At 38.1% G+C, this 21,475-nt stretch overlaps 1 protein-coding gene across 1 annotated transcript in view; it reads right to left on the bottom strand.

The window, feature by feature from the left end:
• Positions 1-20,518, bottom strand: part of ALS2 (amyotrophic lateral sclerosis 2 (juvenile)) — a 74,346-nt gene extending 53,828 nt beyond the window's left edge. Inside the window, exons 1-4 of the mRNA XM_008586286.1 lie at positions 20,221-20,518; positions 9,486-9,565; positions 7,722-7,879; positions 2,654-3,591 (exon numbers count right to left, since the gene is read on the bottom strand). Of these exons, the coding sequence (XP_008584508.1) occupies positions 2,654-3,591; positions 7,722-7,879; positions 9,486-9,505 (1,116 nt within the window). The 5' untranslated portion in view covers positions 9,506-9,565; positions 20,221-20,518. The remainder of the gene's footprint in view (positions 1-2,653; positions 3,592-7,721; positions 7,880-9,485; positions 9,566-20,220) is intronic.
• Between the last annotated feature and the right edge of the window lie 957 nt (positions 20,519-21,475).

The raw sequence follows: 21,475 nt of genomic DNA, 5'->3' as shown, positions 1-21,475 counted from the left end.
TTCTTGTTAAATTATTACGTTTGTTTTGTTTAGATTTTTATAATACCTTTCTCCAAACAGCTTATTCTTAATTTTTTTTAAAAAAAGTAAATATCCACAAGGTTTAGTGAACAGATTGTAAAATGAAGACTATTTCTAAAAATACCTCCATATTCTCATTCTGACAGAGTAAACAAGAGGATTAAAGAATCAAGTGGGTATGTGGCTTCAAAAACCTGAAAAAACCCACCATAAGGCAGTTCTTTTATTATTAGATGTTTTTGTTTTATTTCCTTACCTTAAGAGTTTTGGTAAAAGCAAAATTAAAAGGCTACACTAAGAGTAAAAAACAGAAATTATCTTTTTAGAACTATTTGTTTTAAGCAGGGAGATTCAAATTTTACTATATGCTATTGGTAAATAGCTTTTGTCTATTTTACCACATAGGACTTCTGGTCAAGATGGAGGAATAGACCATCCCCAGCGTCACCCTCTCCCACAATCAACCAATTTACAACTATTAAAAAGCAACAACTGCCAAGCTAGGGCTGCTAGAGCTCAAGGTAAGAGAAGGAGAGTCCTATAGAGTTCATGAAGGCAGAAGCCACGACGAGAGAAAGAAAGGATTACTCCAACCACTCCGAGCCCCAGCCACTTCAAGGCTGGCCCTGGTGAGCACAAGTAGCAAGAGCTGGCAAAAGCCACTGCTGAGCCCTCCGTATGAAGTTGCTCAGAGGCTTCAGGGGAGAAGAGGGCCTTGGCGGCCCCCAGGCCAGCTAGACCACTAATAGGGTTCCTGTGGACACACATAAGAGGGGCCACAGAAAACTGAAAAAAGGAGCCATTCAGAGACAGGTGAGTCATCACAAGGGACTGGCACAGGGCCCGTCTTATGAGAAGTGTTTAGAGTGCGGGGCAGGGGGTGGGTGGAGATGGGTCCACCAGGGGAACACTGGGGCAAAGCATGGATAGCTGATCTGCTCTTCAATCAGCACAGGACCACTCAGGGGAGACTGATCCGGTATACAGAACTGTAGGGGTGCAGTTTGCTGAAAAGACTCAGGCCCAGACCACTTTCCACATAATGCAGGTGTACCAGGCCTCACAAGACCTGGAAGTGCTTACATGGTCAACAATTAAAACCCAGGCTGCACAAAAAGCCTTCCCTGGAAAATCAGCAGCAAAGCAGCAATTTAGCTCAACCACAGGGCTCAAGTGCTGGTTCCCTTAGGAAGTTCCCCCATTTTAGAAGTAATCAAAGGACAACAAATTAGTTCAAGTGCAGAGTTTAAGTGGTGGGAACAGTGAATAATCCAAAACAGAACTGAAAGAGAAAAAAAACAAAAAACAAAAACACAGAAATCAGGGACAAACTTCTTTTTTTTTTTTTTCCTTTTTTTGTCATGTCCGGCAACGGATCACAACCCTCAGTGTTGCGCCCGTACCGGACCGGGACCAGCAACGGGATCGCAACCCTCAGTGCTGCACCCGCACCTCGCTCAGCCAGTGAGCGGGAACCAGTCTGTATGTGGGATCCGAACCCTCGGCGGGAGCGCCACCACGCTCCCAAGCGGCGCACTGTAGCAGTGCGCCACTGGGCCGGCCCAGGGACAAACTTCTGATATTAATCAGTAAAGGTCTAACACCACCAAAGAACACCTATAAAACCTAGGACTGGAAGCTCCCTGAGTTCCCAAGCCAGGTTGGGGGGAGGGCCAAGGGCCCCAGCTACGCCCTGCCACAACATCCACACCCAGCACAGCGACAACCACCCAGCGGCCACTTGGAGCACCTCAGACTCCTGAGCCAGGTTGGTGGGGGGCCGAGGGCCTCAGTCACACGCCCCCCACAATGTCCGCATCCAGCCCAGTGATGACCAAACCACCACTGAAAGACCCCTGGGCTTTCCAGTTGGAATGAGGGTGGTGCCACAGGCCTCAATCACAACCCCCCTTCCGCCTCTTCCCACCCTATTCTTCTCCCCCTTCCCCCACCCCCTCCCTGCCAAATGCTCTGCAACATCTCAGAATGTAAAAAATAATAATAAAGTTAAAAATAAATAAGTATTTTGCCACACATTTTCAAATGAGAATAGTTTAAATAAGGTGTAGAAAACATTAACCTTCCCTCCCCAAATAAAGCCCAGTGAGGACTACAGCTATAACTGGGCGAAACAAAAACAAAAAACTACATAATGCCTGTAAGTTTTAAGTCTGCCTACAATTCAAGGATAACACAGCAACCTTCCCTGTTAAAGACGAAAAGGACTTTTCTCTACAGAACTCTGAAAAGTGGTACAAACACAGTTCAGAAGAATCTTGGCGAATATATAGTCATATTAGATTAAACTATTCAAGGGCCCACCAAAAGTCAGTATCTTAGCCATGGGGCAAAAGGACTAGCAAGAAAAAAAAAAAAAGGTATTTTCCAACTTACAAAACAAGCCCAGCATGACACCTTTCAACATCATAAAGGGCCAGACCCTGAATATAAAGAGTGATTTTAAATTAATCTAGGTTCTTTCCTTTTCTAGGCTTACCTGATAAAACAGAATTATAGCCAAACTCAAAAAAATAAAAGATGCTACCAAGCCTTAAGCATTTTAAAGTTTCTAAAGAAAAGCTCATATATTTCAACTCCAGAAATACCTTTACATTATAAAATTTACCAGTACCTGAGATGGCATCGTCTTTTCACCGTTCTCTGAGTCCTCTCTTATTGAATGATCTGACAGTTTCTGCAAGTATTCATTTACTGCCTGGGTGTCAGGGTATGATGGTGTGTTTCTGGCAAAAGAAATTTCAGTTCTTCCCATGATGTTTTGTTGGGAAGAAATGGCATCACCACTTGTGGTCTGAACACTTCCCACATTCAGTTCAGTAGCAATGGGCAGATCATTCTCTACAAGAGAGTTCTCAAATACTTCTCCCTGACTGTCAAGGGTTTCAATGGAGGGGCTGATGGCAGTGCTGGCAGGGTTTTCTGCCTGGGATTCTGACAGTGTCACACCTAATGGGCAACAATGACTGTCAGATATAATCACATGGTCTTCTTTGTCGGTCATAGTAATTAAGAGCTGGCTGCACTGGTTGCATCTTTCGGGGACTGGCCTCAGATCCTGAGAAGGGAGGCATTGTACAAGCGCTAAGCTGTGGAAGGCACCACAGGCAACTTGTAGCACCACTCGCCCAGCAAGATGTTCTACCTTTTGCGGCTTTGTCACTGGGAAGGTAGTGGTAATGAGACCCAACTGACAACCGGTACCCCATGCCCAAATCTCTCTGCTTATCGACAATGCCAGGGTGTGTTCCTCTCCACATGCCAACTGCAAAATTCTGACTGCTAACAAAGGACTGGTCTCAGAATCAGAAATGCTGACAGGATTCGGTTCTGGCACATACTGCTGGTTAGCTACTGCACACTGGCCAGCAGAATTCTCCCCCCACATGTACACAACACCACTTTCTGTCACTGCTCCATTGTGGAAACTTCCTGTGGCCACAGTAACAACATATTGTCCAACCAGGGCATTTTCTAGAATGGGGCTGTTTGGACAAATTTCTGCTGGTTCTCTTTTCCAGGGAAGGGTCCCAAAGCTGTAGACTTCACCATCTGAAGATTAAACAAAAAAAAGAGAAGCTTGGTGAATTAACCAGATATTTTACCAGCTAACTTTTAGTCCCCTCTAGATTTAACAAAATAGAATTTTTTTCAAATTTTCAAAAGCACAGTTATAGAGATTTGGTTCAATATGCTGTGTTTCACATGTATTCATCTTTTAACAAATAACATCTTTTGACATTCTGCACTGCAGTGAGGATTTCTACAAATTGCAGGAGTCTGCTTTCAAATGAAGGCAGCTTGATCTTACAAACTCCTACCACTGATCCCCTGCTAACAGCTATCATTATAGACTATTACAGAAGCAGATTCCAAGTGTTCAAAGACAAAATAATAACCATGTTAAGACAAAATAAGCAGAAGATAAAACAGACACATTTACTCATATCTAGAATACTTACTACTAAATAAGTCAGAGCAGCGGAAAATTATGTAATGGTATAAAAACATTAGAGATTGATTTTGGCCAAAACTAAGAAATTAGCTTTATGCCTCTAGGTTATACAGAAAGCACCAGTGTTAGTTAACAAGACCTGGCTGCCTTCATGTTGTATATCATGTTATGTATAATTTTTAAATGTTTTATATAATATTGTATAAATATATATAATATTGTGTGAACTAGATACTAGATAGTCTTTCCGAGGTAAAGTTTGTTTAAAAAGCAAACCATCACAACAAAACAAAGCAAAAACAAATAAACCTGTCAGAATGACTGGTTAGTTTTAGAATTAAAATGAAAGGCACTAGTGAGCTGGGTGCATGAATGATGATCTTATTTGTATACAGGTATGCTACCAAGTCTTAATTTTACTGGAGTATTATGGGAGTTTGTGAGCATGTACGTAGGATCTGTGCTGGCTAAAAATTCAAACAGAACAAAGACTTGGCCAAGAGTGTTAAAAAACATTGAACAAAAGCCCACTATCCCTTCTTTTCCATATGACCAGAGACTTAATGCATTTCTTAAATTAATAAAGAAGAAAGTACTATTGTTTCCCTGCAAGGCAGCAATTGAGTTGATGATGGAAAAACCTCAAACTTTATCTCTGACCTGTTATACATGGCAGATATATGTATACATCAAATTAACTCATCACAACATCTGTGTAAGGAAGAACACAATGGTGGCTTGAGGGAAGATATGTGCTTTTATTAGGGAATTTACAGTTTAGGTAAAGAGTACTGAGAAAATAAGCTCACTGGTTAAGTAAGATCTTTTAAAATTTTTCCCAAGTGATAGAACAACACATTTGCAACAGCTCACCAACTCTTTCAATTGATATGATTCCACCAGAGAGAGCAATATTGTAAAGAAATGAACATTTAGCCACCCCCACCATTTTGAAAACCTAGAGCACATCAAAAATAGTAAATCAATGAAGTATCCTCATTGAATTATGAGCTAATGCTGAAATTTAAGAGAGACAAAGAAGCTTGAAAATTTCTAGCATTCAATCAAATACCATTTCTTCACCTGAAAAAAAGGTAGCACTGGAATCTTTCTGCCACTTCAGACTTGTGTAAGATGGGATTTTTTGTAACTTTGACACTTAATACCAGCATACTGCTTAAGCATGAGCAATGACAGGCTATTTATATTTTTTTTAAAAACTTTTCCCTCAGTTGTCCCAGCCTTATAGATTCTAGATGTTAATGATACCGTGTTCATGAAGGGTTTCCAAAAATCTCACTAAAGGTTTCCAAATATTTTAATGAAGATACTCTAAATATCTTACTGAATACAACAATAATAACAGAATTCCACTTATATATATATATGCTTGAGAACTGTGTGTGTATATATATTTTATATATGTACACACACACACACACACACACACACACACAATTTTCAATGCTGGCTGGCTGGTATAGGGATCTGAACCCTTGACCTTGGTTTTACAACACTGCACTCTAACCAACTGAGCTAACCAGCCAGCCCCAAGAACTATATATTTTGAAGCCCATAGGGCTGGTATTTATTATAGTTCACATTTTAAAAATAAGGCTTTTTCTAAAGTGTTAAATAATATATGTGAGATATACATATATGTTTTTGTCCACAGTTCCTAGCTCATAACTCCCATAGCCCTCGTTCCTCTGTTGTAATGTTGGAATGCATGAGGTCTCAGAAAACAGAGTCTATCTCTCTCTGTCCTTTTCCTGCCCTCCTTTCACCTACTCCTTTTCCTCCCCCAGGCAGGAAATTCTCTGATCTATCTTATTTGACTGTAGGTTATAAGACTCCCATTCTAGGACAGGTCCTGGAGGAAGGAATGCTGCACAGAGGCCTTGCTGGATTTCCCCACCCCGTTTGTCAATGTTAGATCATACCCTTTTTGTCCAATCACATTTCTGCATGATTGTCCAGGCTTCAATCGTGCTTCTGTAATGAAACTCCCATTAAAATCCAAGAGCACAGGCTTTGGAAACTTCTGGACAGTTGAATTCATCCACGTGCCAGGAGCATGGTGCATCCCAGCTCCTGTGCCCGTGACCCTTCCAGACCTTACCCAATGTATCTCTTCATCTGGCTGTTTTATTTGTATCCTTTAAAATATTTATTTGTATCCTTTAAAATATCCTTTCTAATAAATCAGTAATTGTAAGTAAATCTTTTCCTGAGTTCTGTGAGCTGCTCTAGCAAATTAACTGAACCTAAAGAGGAAGGAGGGGATTGTGGGAACTCCAATTGATAGCTGATTGATCAGAAGTTCCAGGGGCCTGAACTTGCAACTAGTATCTGAAGTGGGGGCAGTCTTGGGGGCTGAGCCCCTAACCTGTGGGATCTGATGCTATCTTCAGGTAGACAGTGTCAGAATAGATTTGAATTGGAGGACAGCCAGCTGGTGTCCACTGTAGAACCAATTGCTTGCTTAGTGTGTGGGGAGAAACCCCTATGCATCTGGTGTCAGAAGCATGTTGTGAGAGTATAGTGGGAGAAAATGAGCGTGCTTTTTCCACTCGACATAATAATTTATATTATTATAATAAAAGTGATATAATAATAAAGAGATTAGAAAGAAATCCATGTTTACCCCTTAAAACCACCATGGCCAGATTTAAGCTTTGTTTCCTAAAATCTACCTTCCCTTAGCTACTAGAAGGAAAAATACCAAAGCATTATTTAATACTTAGTAAGTGCTTACAGAGCAGAAATTTATAAAGTAGTGAAGTCAATGGCAGTCCTGGCCCAAACTAAATTTGCCATGACTGAGCTGATAAACTGCCATCAAGATTAAAGGCAACTATCCATATAAATTATAGGATATGTTTCTATCTTTTATAGATTCATAGATTTTATAATAGGCTCTTGTAAGTTGCTATTTATGCCTAAGAAAAATTATACTGAACAATAATTCCTTGAACTTGTTAAGATAATTGAACAGATATGATGTTGATGAGGGGGAGCAGGAGGGAGAAGGAGGGGGTGAAAAGGAAGAATTGGTAAAGGGACACAAAATAAAAATTTTTAAAAAATTGTAAAATTATACTGACACAGTATAGCCAAGTGGCTTAAAAAGCAGGTTTGAGAAATCACACTGAGTTCCAATCCTGACACTTTAATAGCTGTGTGTGGTTGGGAAAAGTACAAGGGTACTTCAAAACATTGGTGGAAAATAGAATTAAAAGATAATATGAATCTTTCCATGAACTTTTTGAAGTACCCTCATATTTAACCTCCCTGACCTTCAGTTTCCATATCTGTGAATAATAATAGTAGCTGCCTCGTGGGCTGGTGGTGAAGATTCAGTGGAAAGTGCTTAGTGTAGTGCCTGGCCCACACTGTTTAATAAACATTAGCTACTACAGGCATTATTATTCAGATACATTTAATGAACAAAAGTTATAGCAAAAGAGTCACTGAATAGGTAACCTTCTTAAAAAGTTAATTTTTCACATATTTGTTTTCTTCTAGTTAATGATATATCTTAAATCTAAAAACTAAGCTGATTTCTGATAAAGGAAGCAAGAACATATTTTGAAAACAAAAAGTATAAGCTCCAGCAAAGTCCATTAAGAACCCCTAGTATCCAATAACTCTCTTACTTGATCTTACACACTCAGGCATTTCTTAGCATTTCAGTTAGTATTTGTTAAGCCATTCTTTTCAATACCTTCAGTCAGAAGAATTCCGTGTTTCACTCCAAGGGCTGCTTGAAGAACAGTCTTTCCTCCCCAGCCTGACAATCTTTCTGGTGTTACCGAAAAGGATCCTCCTGCCTGCCAGACATGGACCAGGCCTCTTTCTTTGGATCCTTCTGCTTCTGTTGAGCTACAAACATTAAAAAAAATCACTTAATTGTTCCTACAATTCAGAATTGTATCTTTTGTTCATAATACTTTTCATGAGTCTGTCCCTTTTACCTACACATGGATGACTGGGTCAGATAGTTTAACCAGATAGTTTAACTAGCACCTATTTTATATTTTGGTTATGACATAAGAGCCAAGATAAAACAACTATTTACATAAACGGCTGCAGGGTAATCTAAACCCATAAATTACTTATCTCTTATTCAAGAAGCAAACAAAACCTGGTCTACTTCTGGAAGTTTTATGACTCGGTAGCATGAAATTACAAGATTCTAATTTCTCAATACATTAAATCCTTGTTTAGATATTAAAGTTATAACCTGCCACTGTCTGATTTTAAAATTTAGTTTATAATTGCTAAAAAGTATTTGATAACAAAGATATGAGGAACAGAAATCCATATTTCACTTTATGACGAGTTTAAAGCTATGACTGCCATTTTACATTTTTAGGAATCAAATCTATAACAGATACCAGTAAATCCTTCATATTTTACTCATGTTCTAGCCTAAGGATTCTACTCATGTGATAACTTTGGCTCAAAGAATACAAAACACAAAACTGCATATTAACAACTATATCCTATCTCCCTTTTAAGAAAAGGGCACATTAAGACACTATGTTTCCTTTACATAAAATTTTCCTATGTGCCACTACTTAAGGTATATTTTTTCATTTTATTTTTTCTAGAATACTAATGCCAAAATTTTAATGAGGTACAAAACTTTTTTGAATACCTAGAAATTTATCTACTTTTGCTAAATAATATTCCCTTAAATTGTAATAGGGCATAACCATGGGAAAACACAAATTTAACCTTCCTTTTAAATGTCTTCAATGACTAGTTTTTTAAGGATCAAAGGTGATTATAATTAGTAAGCCTATGCCAAGCTATTTACCTGCCTGTAATCCTGCCTACTGGGCCAATTGTTGGGCTAGGGCTGGGTCTGGAACTCACAGATCCCCCAAGCCCATTCACAGACTGGGTCTCAAACCCTTCACACCCCAGGCTGGGTCCCCAGACCCCTCACACGCCAGGCTGGGTCACCAGACCCCTCATACACAGGTCTATGAGCTAGAAACTGGCAAACAGGTCCTTGGAAACTGTAGGCTGGAGAGCATGGCCCTGTGGAGCAGACCAGCCAAATCATGGCGCTGCACATGCGCACTAACTCCACTCCACACACACAATTTGCTTACAAAGACTGTGCCACACCACCCCCAACTGGACAGGCAGGCAAGGGGGTCTGATTAAATTATCCTATTTTCCCAACAGTCTACTTCTGAAAATTTGAAGTTATTTGTAAGAAAAAAATGGCTACAAGAGCTTTAAAATGATGAAATGAAGACTTTTTTTGCCTCTTTATAAGCATGAGAAACCATCAATAAAGCTTATCATTAATCAGCTTTATTCTAATATCTTTCTCTCTTTACCAATCAAATACCAATGTCACTATTCCTGCTTAACAACCGTTGGTAAGAAAATTAAACTGAAGAGAAACTACACATATGTGGAATTGTTTGTTGTGTCTTTCTAGAAAGAGAGGAGGAAGAAAAGGTTTTACCTTCTCTTCTTTGAGTCCATCGGTTAGTGGGAGCACTCCATCACAAAATCATTCCCTCTTTGCAAAAGGTATATCAAGACCTACATGGTAAAACACAGGTAAGTACAACGAGCATTAAAAGAATACTTTGCTATTTTATCCCTCAGATTAAAAAAAAGACAGCCCTCTAACAAGTGCACATTCACTAGGCAATAAATATGCAGTGAAACTATTTAAACTATTTCATATCCCGCCTGCCAAAGTCAAATATCTAGACTGAGCCTGCCCACTGAACTTATAAAAATGTCTTTTAACTGTCACATGTAATGTTAAAAGAAAAGATCACCTACAATTAAGCTGCACTTTTTAAGGCAACAGATTTTTTTGTTTTTTATTTAAAGGGAGAAGTTCAATTAGAAAAATCAATGTGTTAAATACAAAAATTACATATACATTAAGGTTATTTTTCAAATGCTTCTGAAACAAATGAAGACTTAAATACCAATTAACTGAGAAAGATTTCCTAAAATCTCTTCAGTAACATATCAGATTCAAGTAGTTTTAATTTACATTTTTCTGTAATAGAAAAATTACATCATGAAAATAGAAAGTTTTCCATTTATTGGAACTAGTAGTATTTTCCCCAAATCAATTCAAGATCACATGCCTCATAATCAAAAGGGCTAGAGGAAAGAAGTTTGAAATTTAAATTAGCTGTTTTGAAATTCAGCACTCAATAGAAAAGAGCTGTATGAAAGTTACTAGTATGGCACAAATATCAAGACCCTTCAGTTTAGAAACTCAATGTTTAATACAATAAGAGACTGAAAAATAAACAAACAAATGCTGAATGCATTTCAAGACAGAAATTCATATTTTTAAGGGTACCAAAACTCATGAAAATAAAAGCAATGAGGTCTTATTTGTGTAAACCATAAAAATACTGAGGCCAAATTTGTGATTTTTCTGCAAAAGGATAGTGCATGGTTAGTCACTGTGCTCCGGAAACAGCCCATACCAGCAGGAGTGATCTAGGATCCATCTGTTTTCTCCAGGTTGCCTGTGAATTCTTACCATTTCCCATCTGTATATCTGGAGGAAATTACTTTCTACCTAATGCTTATTTTAGAAAAATTTTAAATCATTTCAAGTTGGATGACAGATATTATGTAACCAAACAATATACTGAATAAATTTAATAAAAGGTATTTAATAAATACAACTATTAAGTGCTACTATGTTTTGTATGTGATAGTAACTAACTTTTAGTACAATGTACAGTTCATGGGTACAGAGAAATTCAGGAGCCAGATCTAATCTGTGCTTATCTATCAGAGATCACTGCGCTCTTGATTAAATTTCAACAATACCCAGCAGAAGCCAGAGAACTCTGAGAAGACGTGGAAATGCACAAGCACTCCTCACTTCACACAATTGACTCAATGTATGTAAAATGAATTTTGTCCTACTGCCTGACAATCCAAAATACTGACAATATTTTGGTAAAGGGAATAAAGCAGTCAACCTTTATTCTCTCTCTCTCTCTCTTTTTTTTTTTTTCTGACCAGTATGGGGATTGTAACCCTCGGCATGGTGTGGCCTGCACCACGCTCAGCCAGTGAGTGCATCGGCCATCCCTATATAGGATCCGAACCCATGGCCTCAGTGCTACCAGCGCCGCACGCTCCCATTGAGCCACGGGGCCAGCCCAACCTTTATTCTCTCTTAGTATCATATTTTTTAATACAGAGTGTTCTTAAAGGTGACTATTTCTCACTTTGTATTTTTTATCACCACTACTCATTATTTGAAACCCAAATGGAATTAAAACTCTACAAACTTTTTTGCAACTTTCTTTTTTTACTTACTATATATGGTGGGCAGAATAATAGTCCCCAAACATGTCCAGGTCCTAATGTCCAGAATCTGCGAATATATTAAGTTACATGGTACTAATCACCTGACTTTAAGATAGGGAGATTATCCTGGTTATCCAAGTGGACCCAATGTAATCATAAGAGTCCTTAGAAGTGGAAGAGGGAATAAAAAATAAATTACAAAAAAAAAAAAAAAAGGGAAATCACACACACCAAAAAAAGTAAAGAGGGAGGCAGGAGAGTCAAAGAAAGACATCCTGACAATGGAAGCAGGGTTAGAGAGATGCTACATTGCTGACTTTGAAAATCAGAGAAGGTAACCATAAGCCAAGGAATGTGGGTGGTACCCAGAAACCAGAAAAGGCAAGGCAAAGGATCCTCTCCTAGTGCCTCCAGAAAAAAGCAGCCATGCAGACACCTTGATTTTAGCCTTGACCTATTGTCAAGCTTTTAACCTAGAGAACTCCAAGATAATGTATTTGTGTTATTTTTAAGCCATTAAGCTTTTAGCCATTTATTACAGCATCAATATTTACAAATCTATCTCATTTTGTTCTAATGGTGTTTAATATGTTTTTTGGGGGGCTGGAGGTTTTTAGGGTGGCTGGCTGGTACGGGGGATCTGAATCCTTGACCTTGATGTTATCAACACCATGCTCTAACCAACTGAACCTACCCACCAGCGTTTAATATGTTTTACTTCTTCAAATAAGACATGTCTGCCTGAAATTCAAATAGGGCAGTAAGAAAAAGAGAAATGACTGCTCAGGAAACATAAATAAAAAGGAATACCGCGGCTAAATGTGTGAAGCATATATTATAAAATTTTGCCCTCACATACTTAAATAATGGTAGTAATTTACCAACATCATTTAATCTAGCATTCTTTCTCAATTATGTATATTCATGCAGAAAAAGAAAATAAACCCCAAATTTTTGTTTTTCTAATATTTTTATGATTGCCTCTCCAGGAAATCTGTAAGGTTTGCCTCAACCATTCAAACAGCATTTAAACTTCCTTCTGTTCTTTCATTGCTTTATACTTTTAATAGTTATAAAACTGCCTAATCGTGTGACTTACTCTACATTCCTTTGGGGAGGCAGGATCCCTGTAGTCTGCTGCATTTTTTCTATTCTGGTAACTTTCCTCCATACACCAGTACTATGTTAACTAGCTCTGATAAAGAAGCTGTGTGATGTTGTATAAACAGCGCCTACTTGGAATCAGAAAATGTGGGGTACTCTCTTGCCTTGCATGGCCTCTCCACAGATCAAATGGTATCTCTGTAAAATGAGCAAACTAGACTCTAGCATTCCCTCCAGCTATTAAGTTCTATGAGCCTCAGAACAAAGCTGGATTCCCTTTAAAGTACCATAAGAAACAACAATCACAATAATACAGTGAACTTTCAGAAGGAGAGAGCAGAACTGTGGTTACTAGAGGTGGGAAAGAGGGAGGGGGAAGAGATTAGCAAGAAATTGGTTAATGGATACAAAGAATGATTACATTTTGTAATGGTGAATATGCCAATTATACTGATTCGATCATCACATATTGTAAACAAGTATTGATAGTCAACTCTTTACTACACAAATATGTATAATCAATTGTTTCAATTAACATATATTATATATATAACTATATATAAATATATAACATTATATATATATATATATATATAAGGGCTGGCCTATTAGCTCACTTGGTAGAGCACGGTGCTGATAACACCAAGGTCAAGGGATCCCCATACTGTCCAGCTGCCAAAAACAAACAAACAAACAAAATACCATATACCACCTATACTATACTCTATATACTTCAAATAATTATCTACTTCACAGTAAAATGTAAAGTAATTAAACTCTCAGATGGCCCTTTAAAATGAAAAGCAAACCTTCGTTCTTAATAAATTGATACCACTTTTAGATTCCACTGGATACACACCCTCCTGCTTACATTTAACAGGAAATAAGCTGTGGATATTGTTTTAACACCATGATCTGGGTGTACCCTAAAACAAACCTGGTCTAGCTGTCCTAATTATTGCTAGAAAGAAGAGCTGCAAACCATATACAAGTCCCCAATACCTTACCTAGAAATCCAAATATCCAAAAAGCTTTGAAAACTAAGTTTTTTCATAACTCTTTTGGTGACAAAATCTAATCTGACCTGAATTCATCTGACAGCAAAATCTGACCTGAACTAATGTGAAGTTATTTATTATTTTACCCCTTAAGTGTGACCATATATTATGATGCAGAAATATTATTATGATTATGGAGTGGTACCAAAGATCCCATAGGAAGTGTTACATAATATATGGTTTATGCACCTTATTCTAAAGAGCAAAAAAAAAAAATCTGAGCTCCAAAACACATCTGCCCCATGGGTCTCAAATAAGAGACTAGGAACCCATCTTCTAAAACAAGTGACTTGTGACCGGACACAAAATTACTACCAATTTCATGCAGGCATTAACATTTTTTTTTAAAGTTTGAGTTGGTTACATTTTATTACAATATAGTGAGCCAGGTTCAGATCCAAGAAACAGAAAATAATAATTTAAGAGAGTATGGTATCTTACACATGATAAATGCTTAATAAATATTTGCTTTTAGAAGTTTGGTCAATATATTTACATTTGTGTTAAGGCAACCTTTGACTCAAACACCTGACTTTCAAATAATCTAAACACCAACAACTGCTACTTCCTGGATATCCTGCCACTGAAGCCCTCACCAACCACTACAGAAGGCTGAGAAAAACTGACCTTGCACCAGTCTTGACAAACCAATCACCATAAAAGGTCAAAAAGCCACTTCAAATCCCAGCCCTCTCAGCTTAATTGCTGCCCAAGAAACTGCCTGATACCACCATGGGAGCTGACCAGCCTTTAAATCTCGACTCATAGTAAGGGAATTCAGTAAATTGATGCACTGAATAAACTCAGTAGGCTGGCCTAGAAAGCTACTTATTATTTATAATGTTGTTATTAATAGGATAATACACTTACTAAGTCATTGCTTCAAATAATACTATAAACTCCTCAAGGTCAGAAACTATGACTTACTTACTCATTGGTATACTCTTGTACCCACAGTAACCACTCAGTACAAGCTGGCTATATTTAAGTGACTATGAGTGGAAGTCATAGCCCTTAATCTTAAATTCCAATCTACAGACTTCCAAATGCTATAGATTTCTAGTGCCAGCAATAAAAGTCAATCTCAGATACAAAAGTAATACGTCTTCTCAAAATAGAAACTCTCGTATATAACTTGCTAATAGTATTTCCTAACAATGAAGACACTTTTATCTCATTTCACTTAACAAATGTTAGACAACTCAGGGAAGAGAGAAAAGAGTCCGTTTCCCCTTAGTACATGGAGACAGCTTTTGCTATCATCAGGGACACAAAGGCTTCATAGTCTCTTTTTTTAGGTGGCTTGCTAATTTCATGCTGAAACCTACTAAAACCTCACTCTTATGATTGTGTGAATCCTCTAAAAGGGGTATTACCTATGGTGGGACAAGAAGAGTGTATGTAACATGGTACAATAAATGCCCAGCAATGCCCACTTAGCTCCTTTTTGTACCCACTGCATATATTTAAAATGCATTTTTCAGGATTACTAAAATTCCCATGAAACATTCTGACGACTATTATAATTCAATGATTTGTTATTACATGGTACAGTGTAATTCCTCATACGAATTATTTATTCCTTTAATATTTTGCTACTATTCGTTTATTAAAATGGCCACAATTTTTTTAAAAAAGGCAATATTAGAAATACACTTCAAAGTATGAAGAAAAAAGAAGAAAAACTTTTCTCCTTTTTGAGCTAAAGGAGCTCCACTCAGTATGATTTTACTAACTGATAACACTTAGTGCTTGAGATAATCAAGAGGCCACAAAACTAAACAGGAAGTATATATATCAAAAAATATTATTCTGAAGACATAAGTTTTACTTATTTTGAAAGTGCTAGTAACATGTATTCTTTTTTTTTTTTTTCCTTTTTTTGTCTTTTTTCGTGACTGGTAACGGGATCGCAACCCTCGGTGTCGCGCCCGTACCGCGACCAGCAACGGGATTGCAACCCTTGGTGTCGCGCCTGCACCGTACTCAACCAGTAAGCGGACCGGTCTCTATATGGGATCTGAACCCTCGGCGGGAGCGCCGCCACACTCCCAAGCGCCGCACTCTACAGAGTGCGCCACCGGGCCGGCCCAGTAACATGTATTCTTGATTAGGAATGAAAATATTGTTTAACTCACAAGTTTAAATGCTGAGGTCGTATGAGGAACTGGCTATTAACTTTATTATTCATTATTCAACCATTTAACATATTGTCATCATGTTTACTTATTAATAATATACGTAGAGAGAATTATTTTCTTTAAGCAATAACTAGAACACCTGCATCAACAATATAAACTCAGATTTACTACATTATAATAAAATGTAACCAACTCAAATTTTAAAAAGTGTTAATGACTGCATGAAATGTGTGGCAATTTGTATCTGCATCACTCTATGTTCAAATTCCTTTCAGGGCACGATTATACAACTTGCTCCCCTATACTCTGAGAGTTCGTGATCGGTACATGTCTGCATCTCCTCAAGTCTCTAGAACTTTCATTTCACTACAGCATTTCATATCCTACAGAAAGCATTCTCCCATGAGCACAGAGTCGAACAGCAAAGCAAAATTGACTAAATAATTGGTCTGTCTCTTCTTCTTAGAAAAGCTTTACACAGTGTAGAGTGGAGCTGCACTGGCACATTCCTTTCTTATTGCTGGGAGAGAAGACTTATTTTTCCAGAGTCTACTACTTTAAGGCCACAAAGTTAAATAAAGAAAGCATATCAGGAAACAGCCCTGATTATAAACAAAATTTTTCAAGTGCTAGTTTTACAAACTATCTTAATCATATGAGGGTACCTCAAAAAGTTCATAGAAAAGTAGAATTAAAATACAAACCTTTCCATAAAATTTTTAAAGTACCCTCATACATAAAACTGTAAAAATTAATAAATAACAAATCCATGTACCTATTACCCAGTTTTAACAGATATTAACATTTTCAAGCTGGCCTGTTAGTTCAGTTGGTTAGAGCATAGAGCTGTTAACACCAAGGTCCAAGGCAAGCAAAAAAAAAAAACCCCACAAAATAAGGCATACTTATTATATTTGCTTCAGCTCATTCTTTAAAATAGAAGAAAAAAGAAAAAGTTATTATACATTGAGCTAAAGGAGCTCCACTCAGAGTTAGCCACTACTCCTAAAATTAGTATATCTCATTTCATGTATGTTCTTATTTTTATGTACTTTCATTAGATACATATGTATCCATAAACAATGTCTGTTATTATATTGTTTTTAAACTGTATATATCCTTTGGCAACTCGCTTTTTTCACTCAACATTATATATTTGAGATGTATCCATGTTGATAAGTACAGATCTACTTCATTTTTAGTAGGAGATAGTTTTCAATTGCATGAATAAACCAGTTTATCCATTTTCATACTAATATACAGTTGGAGTGTTCTACTTTACTGCTGTTTTAAAGAGCTGCTATGGTCATCCTTGCTTGGCAATTACCCCAAGTTTAGTTAAGAATTTCGTTCAAGAAAAATTTAGGTTGTGGAAGCAAAGAACCCTGGAATGACTATCAGCTCTCCTAAATGTCATTATTATGTCTAAACCACCATCTCCCTAAGGAAGGTCATGACAACTCAAGTACATTGTGGTGACTCAAAAGAAAAAATATTTTAATAACATGTGATAACTAAAGGAAACATAAGTTGACCAATTTGTGGAATTAATGAGACTAACTCTAGACATAATTCACTGGCAGCCAACTGAACCCCTACCAAAAGGCCGCAGTCTTCTCACAGGAATTGAGAAAACTGTACATTTTCTTCAAACTTAGAAGAACTATACAATAGCCCAAAAAAGTCCTCACCTACCTGATTTAAACATTTCTGCTCTACCCACTTGGATCAATTAGTTCGGTTACATGCAGGCAAATTTTAAGTCATAAGCTTAAGACAGCACCATCACATATACAGAGGAACAGGACATAGGGGAAGAAAAATAAATTGACTGCTAGAAAGAACCAAGTCATAGTTTGTTGCTATTTTATTTGTGGTTACCCAGGCATTTTCTTAAGGACTGATACCCTACAAAATCTACTATTTTCTTATTACTGATGTCTGAATTATTTGGTCATCAACAGAGAAGGGTTAGAAGGAAAAAAAATCTGTGAAAAAGAAGAAAACTACCAGGAAAATCTATATCTTTAATACAGTTGTAATATATGGTAGATTTAATTCCACAAAGTTCTGAAAAGAGTTAAATGGTTTAGAAGTCACTAAAATCCTCACAGCATTCCTCTGAGTAACTGAGAAAGGGATTCAACCTCACACTATATCAAAGCAAGACTTCTTTTACACAGTCTCAAAAATCACCACTCTACCTTCCTTTCTAAGTTTTCAACTCATACCTTACCTAGTCTCACAATAATACAGAATTAGAGAAGGTTTTTACAAGCCAGTCGTTCTTTAGAAATACATTAGAATGGACCCAGCAGTTACTGCTTTAAACCCATGTTTTTCATGAAAAGGTAAATTAATAGTACTCTTTCCACCTAATCACACAGAAACTAAAATCGGGTCTCAGTGAAGTTCTTAGAATACTCTTTGCTTTTTTACAGCCAAAAAGCCCAAAGTAAATGTTTCAAATGTCAAACTAAATTCTGAAAAATGAAGAAAACCCTTGGAGAGAAGGGAATCCAGTTCACACTGTGTAAATCATATGAAAAAATAAGCGACTTGCATAATGCCACTCAAGTTTTTTTCCCCAAAACTGCCTGTTTGGTACTTCATTTTCTAAATAATTATCTTTTCAAATTTTAACACTGTGAAACAGCTTTGAACTTTTCTTGCTATAACTATGAACCTTGAGTCTGCCAATACTAGTCATAGTTTAGGAACTAATAAATTTAAACTAGGTATGAATTTTATCAGCATCTTTTCCACATTAAAATGCTCTTAGGAAACACCAAAGTTACTACAGACCAATCCGAAATCATATTTTCTCTAAATATAGGTCTGTGTATCATAAAATTACCTGGAAACTTTCCCTTGATTTAAATAAGCAACTTAGCAGCTGGCCGGTTAGCTTAGTTGGTTAAATCGTGGTGTTATAACACCAAGGTCAAGCGTTCTGATCCCCTTACCGTTCAGCAACGGGGAGGAAAAAAAGCGATCTATAGTTTTTTCTCAAAATATTCAGTTCTCACACATCTCAGCATTGGACAGATCATTTAGGCAACAAATCAACAGAGTAACCATTACTCTTTCAGAAGGGTTAAGAAATCTAGGGTTATCAGAGTGGTGGGGGGAGAAAAGGAGGGGGAGAGATTGGACAAGAGGCATAAAGAATAAGTACGATTTGTAACAATATATATGCTAGTAATATTGATTTGATCAACATATGTCAACGTTGAACCCCCAAAATACGTATAATCAATTATGATTCAATAAAATTTTTAAAAGTATATTAAGTTCTCTTTCCCACTGACTTTAGAGGGAAAAAGTCAGTTTGGGTCATGATGTAGTGGGCAAAGACACTAATAATTATAAAAATAGCTAATATGTATTGAATATTTACCATAAACTAGGCACTGTAATAGATATGATACATGAACCATTACATGTAAAGATATTATCAGGAAGCCATTTTTATCCCCAATTTAGAAATAATGGAACTGAGGCAGAGAAATTAAGTAACTTGCCCAAAGTCAAAGACGTAAAGGGATGTGACTCCAGATATGTCCAGATCCAAAGTCTAAGACCTTAACCACTATACTCACATTATTAAGATTAAAATATTGCAATTTACTGCAAAAGCAAATTTTTCATTGCTTTAAATTCTTTTAGTATTTATTAACTCAAAGGTCAAGTGATCACTCCAAATCATATACATAGACGATAAATGGGAAAAAAAGCGTAACCAATAGGTTTGAGGAATTTTTGTACTCGCTCAGAATAAACACACAGCACACTTTTATTCCTTATAGCCACTGTAATAATATTTACAGCCACCAACAAATAAAACGGCAACAGAGTAAGGATCTTCATTTGGGTGCAGCAGTTTTTTCCTTCTCTGTACTAAACCAGACAAAAATAAATAAATAAATAAATAAATAAATAAATAAATAAATAAATAAATAAATAAATAAATAAATAAATAAATAAATAAATAAATAAATAAATAAATAAATAAATAAATAAATAAATAAATAAATAAATAAATAAATAAATAAATAAATAAATAAATAAATAAATAAATAAATAAATAAATAAATAAATAAATAAATAAATAAATAAATAAATAAATAAATAAATAAATAAATAAATAAATAAATAAATAAATAAATAAATAAATAAATAAATAAATAAATAAATAAATAAATAAATAAATAAATAAATAAATACTGTATGGGCCATGCCACTTCAACCAGTATGTTTTTCCTCTTCCCTCATCATCAAAGCCCGAAGCAGTCGAACGCTTCTACCCGCCCTAGTGTACGCCTCCAAGGTAGCCTTACTATCCAACAACAGCGTCAGGACCATTTCCTCAGGATCGCCCCTATGTTATTTTCCCGTCTTCGCTTCTCCAGAAAAACTTACTTCTCCTCTGATGGACCACTTGCACACTAAAGGACTTGGCTAAACTACTAATTCTTAATATCAAAGTCATCTTCTTTTTCTTTTTCCGCAATCGCCTTTCCAAGCCACCAAAACCCTGGTCCACTCTTCACAGCGGTTTGCAACCTGAGGCAGACCCCCCTGGGACACTCACCAAGGTTCGTAGCCAGGGACCCGGTTTATCTGTACAGCGTCTAGTGTGGGCTTTCAATAAATCTTCATCGATGAGTGGGTGGGAAGCGGCGGGGGCGGGAACAGAGGGCATGAAGGAATTTCACGCGGCTGAGACCACTGCAGTAGCGCCTCGTCCGGGGAGGGAGGAACGGATGGGAGAACCTGGGGCCGAGGCCAGAGGGCCGCGTCCGGCGCTCCTACAGGCAGGCGCCGTCGGTCGGACGCAAGGCTGGGAAGACGCGGGCGCCGTCTCCGCAGGCCCCCGCAGCGCGTTCCCGGGCCTGAGACTGAGCCTATGCCTCGCTCCCGGAGCCCTGCCTCCCGCACACAGGTGGTCCCGGATGATCCAGCCCTCCGAAGCCAAGGGTCGACCCGGGACCCGCGCTCCCTCACCTGATGCTCCACCCGCAGCACTGCGTCCTGCATACGGCGTGAGCCCGTCCGCCCCGCGGGTCCGCTAGATCAGCTGACTCACAGGGGGCGGGGCCTCCGGGCAGATGCAGGGCAGCAGGGCGCTGAGTAAAGGCGGGCTGGGATTGCTCCCGGAGTACGTGGAATTAGACTGCTGCCGACGGCGACTGGTAGGGATCAAAATTACTGAGGAGGCTTTAGGCACTGCAGGCAACATTCTCAGGAGCACTGCCCCTCCCTTAGTCTAGGGCGGAGCTACGAGTCCCAGGCCGCGCTTGGGCGATGACGTAAGGAGTCGTCGGGCCCCAGCTACCTGATCGCTTCCATGGTAACAGGCGGCTGTGAGGGTGGTTGGGACCTGCAGTCATTTTACTACCGCCTCGAACTGCAAGAGTCGGAAGTATAAAAGTGAAAAGGCTAAAATATCTTCGAACCGCCTCTACGGACCGTACCCTAATGGTGGTCGCTTCGCGCCCCCGCGAATGACGTCATCGCCACGCGGCGCTGGTTTGCCCTGTGTTTTTACTGTTTTCCACACCGTGTTTTTACTACTTAGTTGTAACCTGAGGGTGGAGTGGGCTAGGAGGAAGCGACTTGGCCTCCCCTATGTATCCTGCAGGGATCCCCGATTTGCAATCTGAGTACAATCGGTTTGCTTGCTCGGCAAAGTTTCACCACAGTCTGCTTGTCGCAGCCACAGCCTCACCCCAACCCAGCCTACACTCCCAAGTCCTCCCATGAAGATTTTCTGGAGCCGCCACTCTTGGCACACAGTGAGTGCGAACCCTGCTGCTAGGCATTGTGCCATTGCTGGACCTACAAAC

Source organism: Galeopterus variegatus, unplaced genomic scaffold, assembly GCF_000696425.1.
Source record: "Galeopterus variegatus unplaced genomic scaffold, G_variegatus-3.0.2 Scaffold3924, whole genome shotgun sequence".
In the NCBI taxonomy this organism is placed as follows: domain Eukaryota; kingdom Metazoa; phylum Chordata; class Mammalia; order Dermoptera; family Cynocephalidae; genus Galeopterus; species Galeopterus variegatus.
The sequence above is the reverse complement of the archived record's forward strand: the minus strand, read 5'-3'. Positions and strand labels throughout refer to the sequence as shown.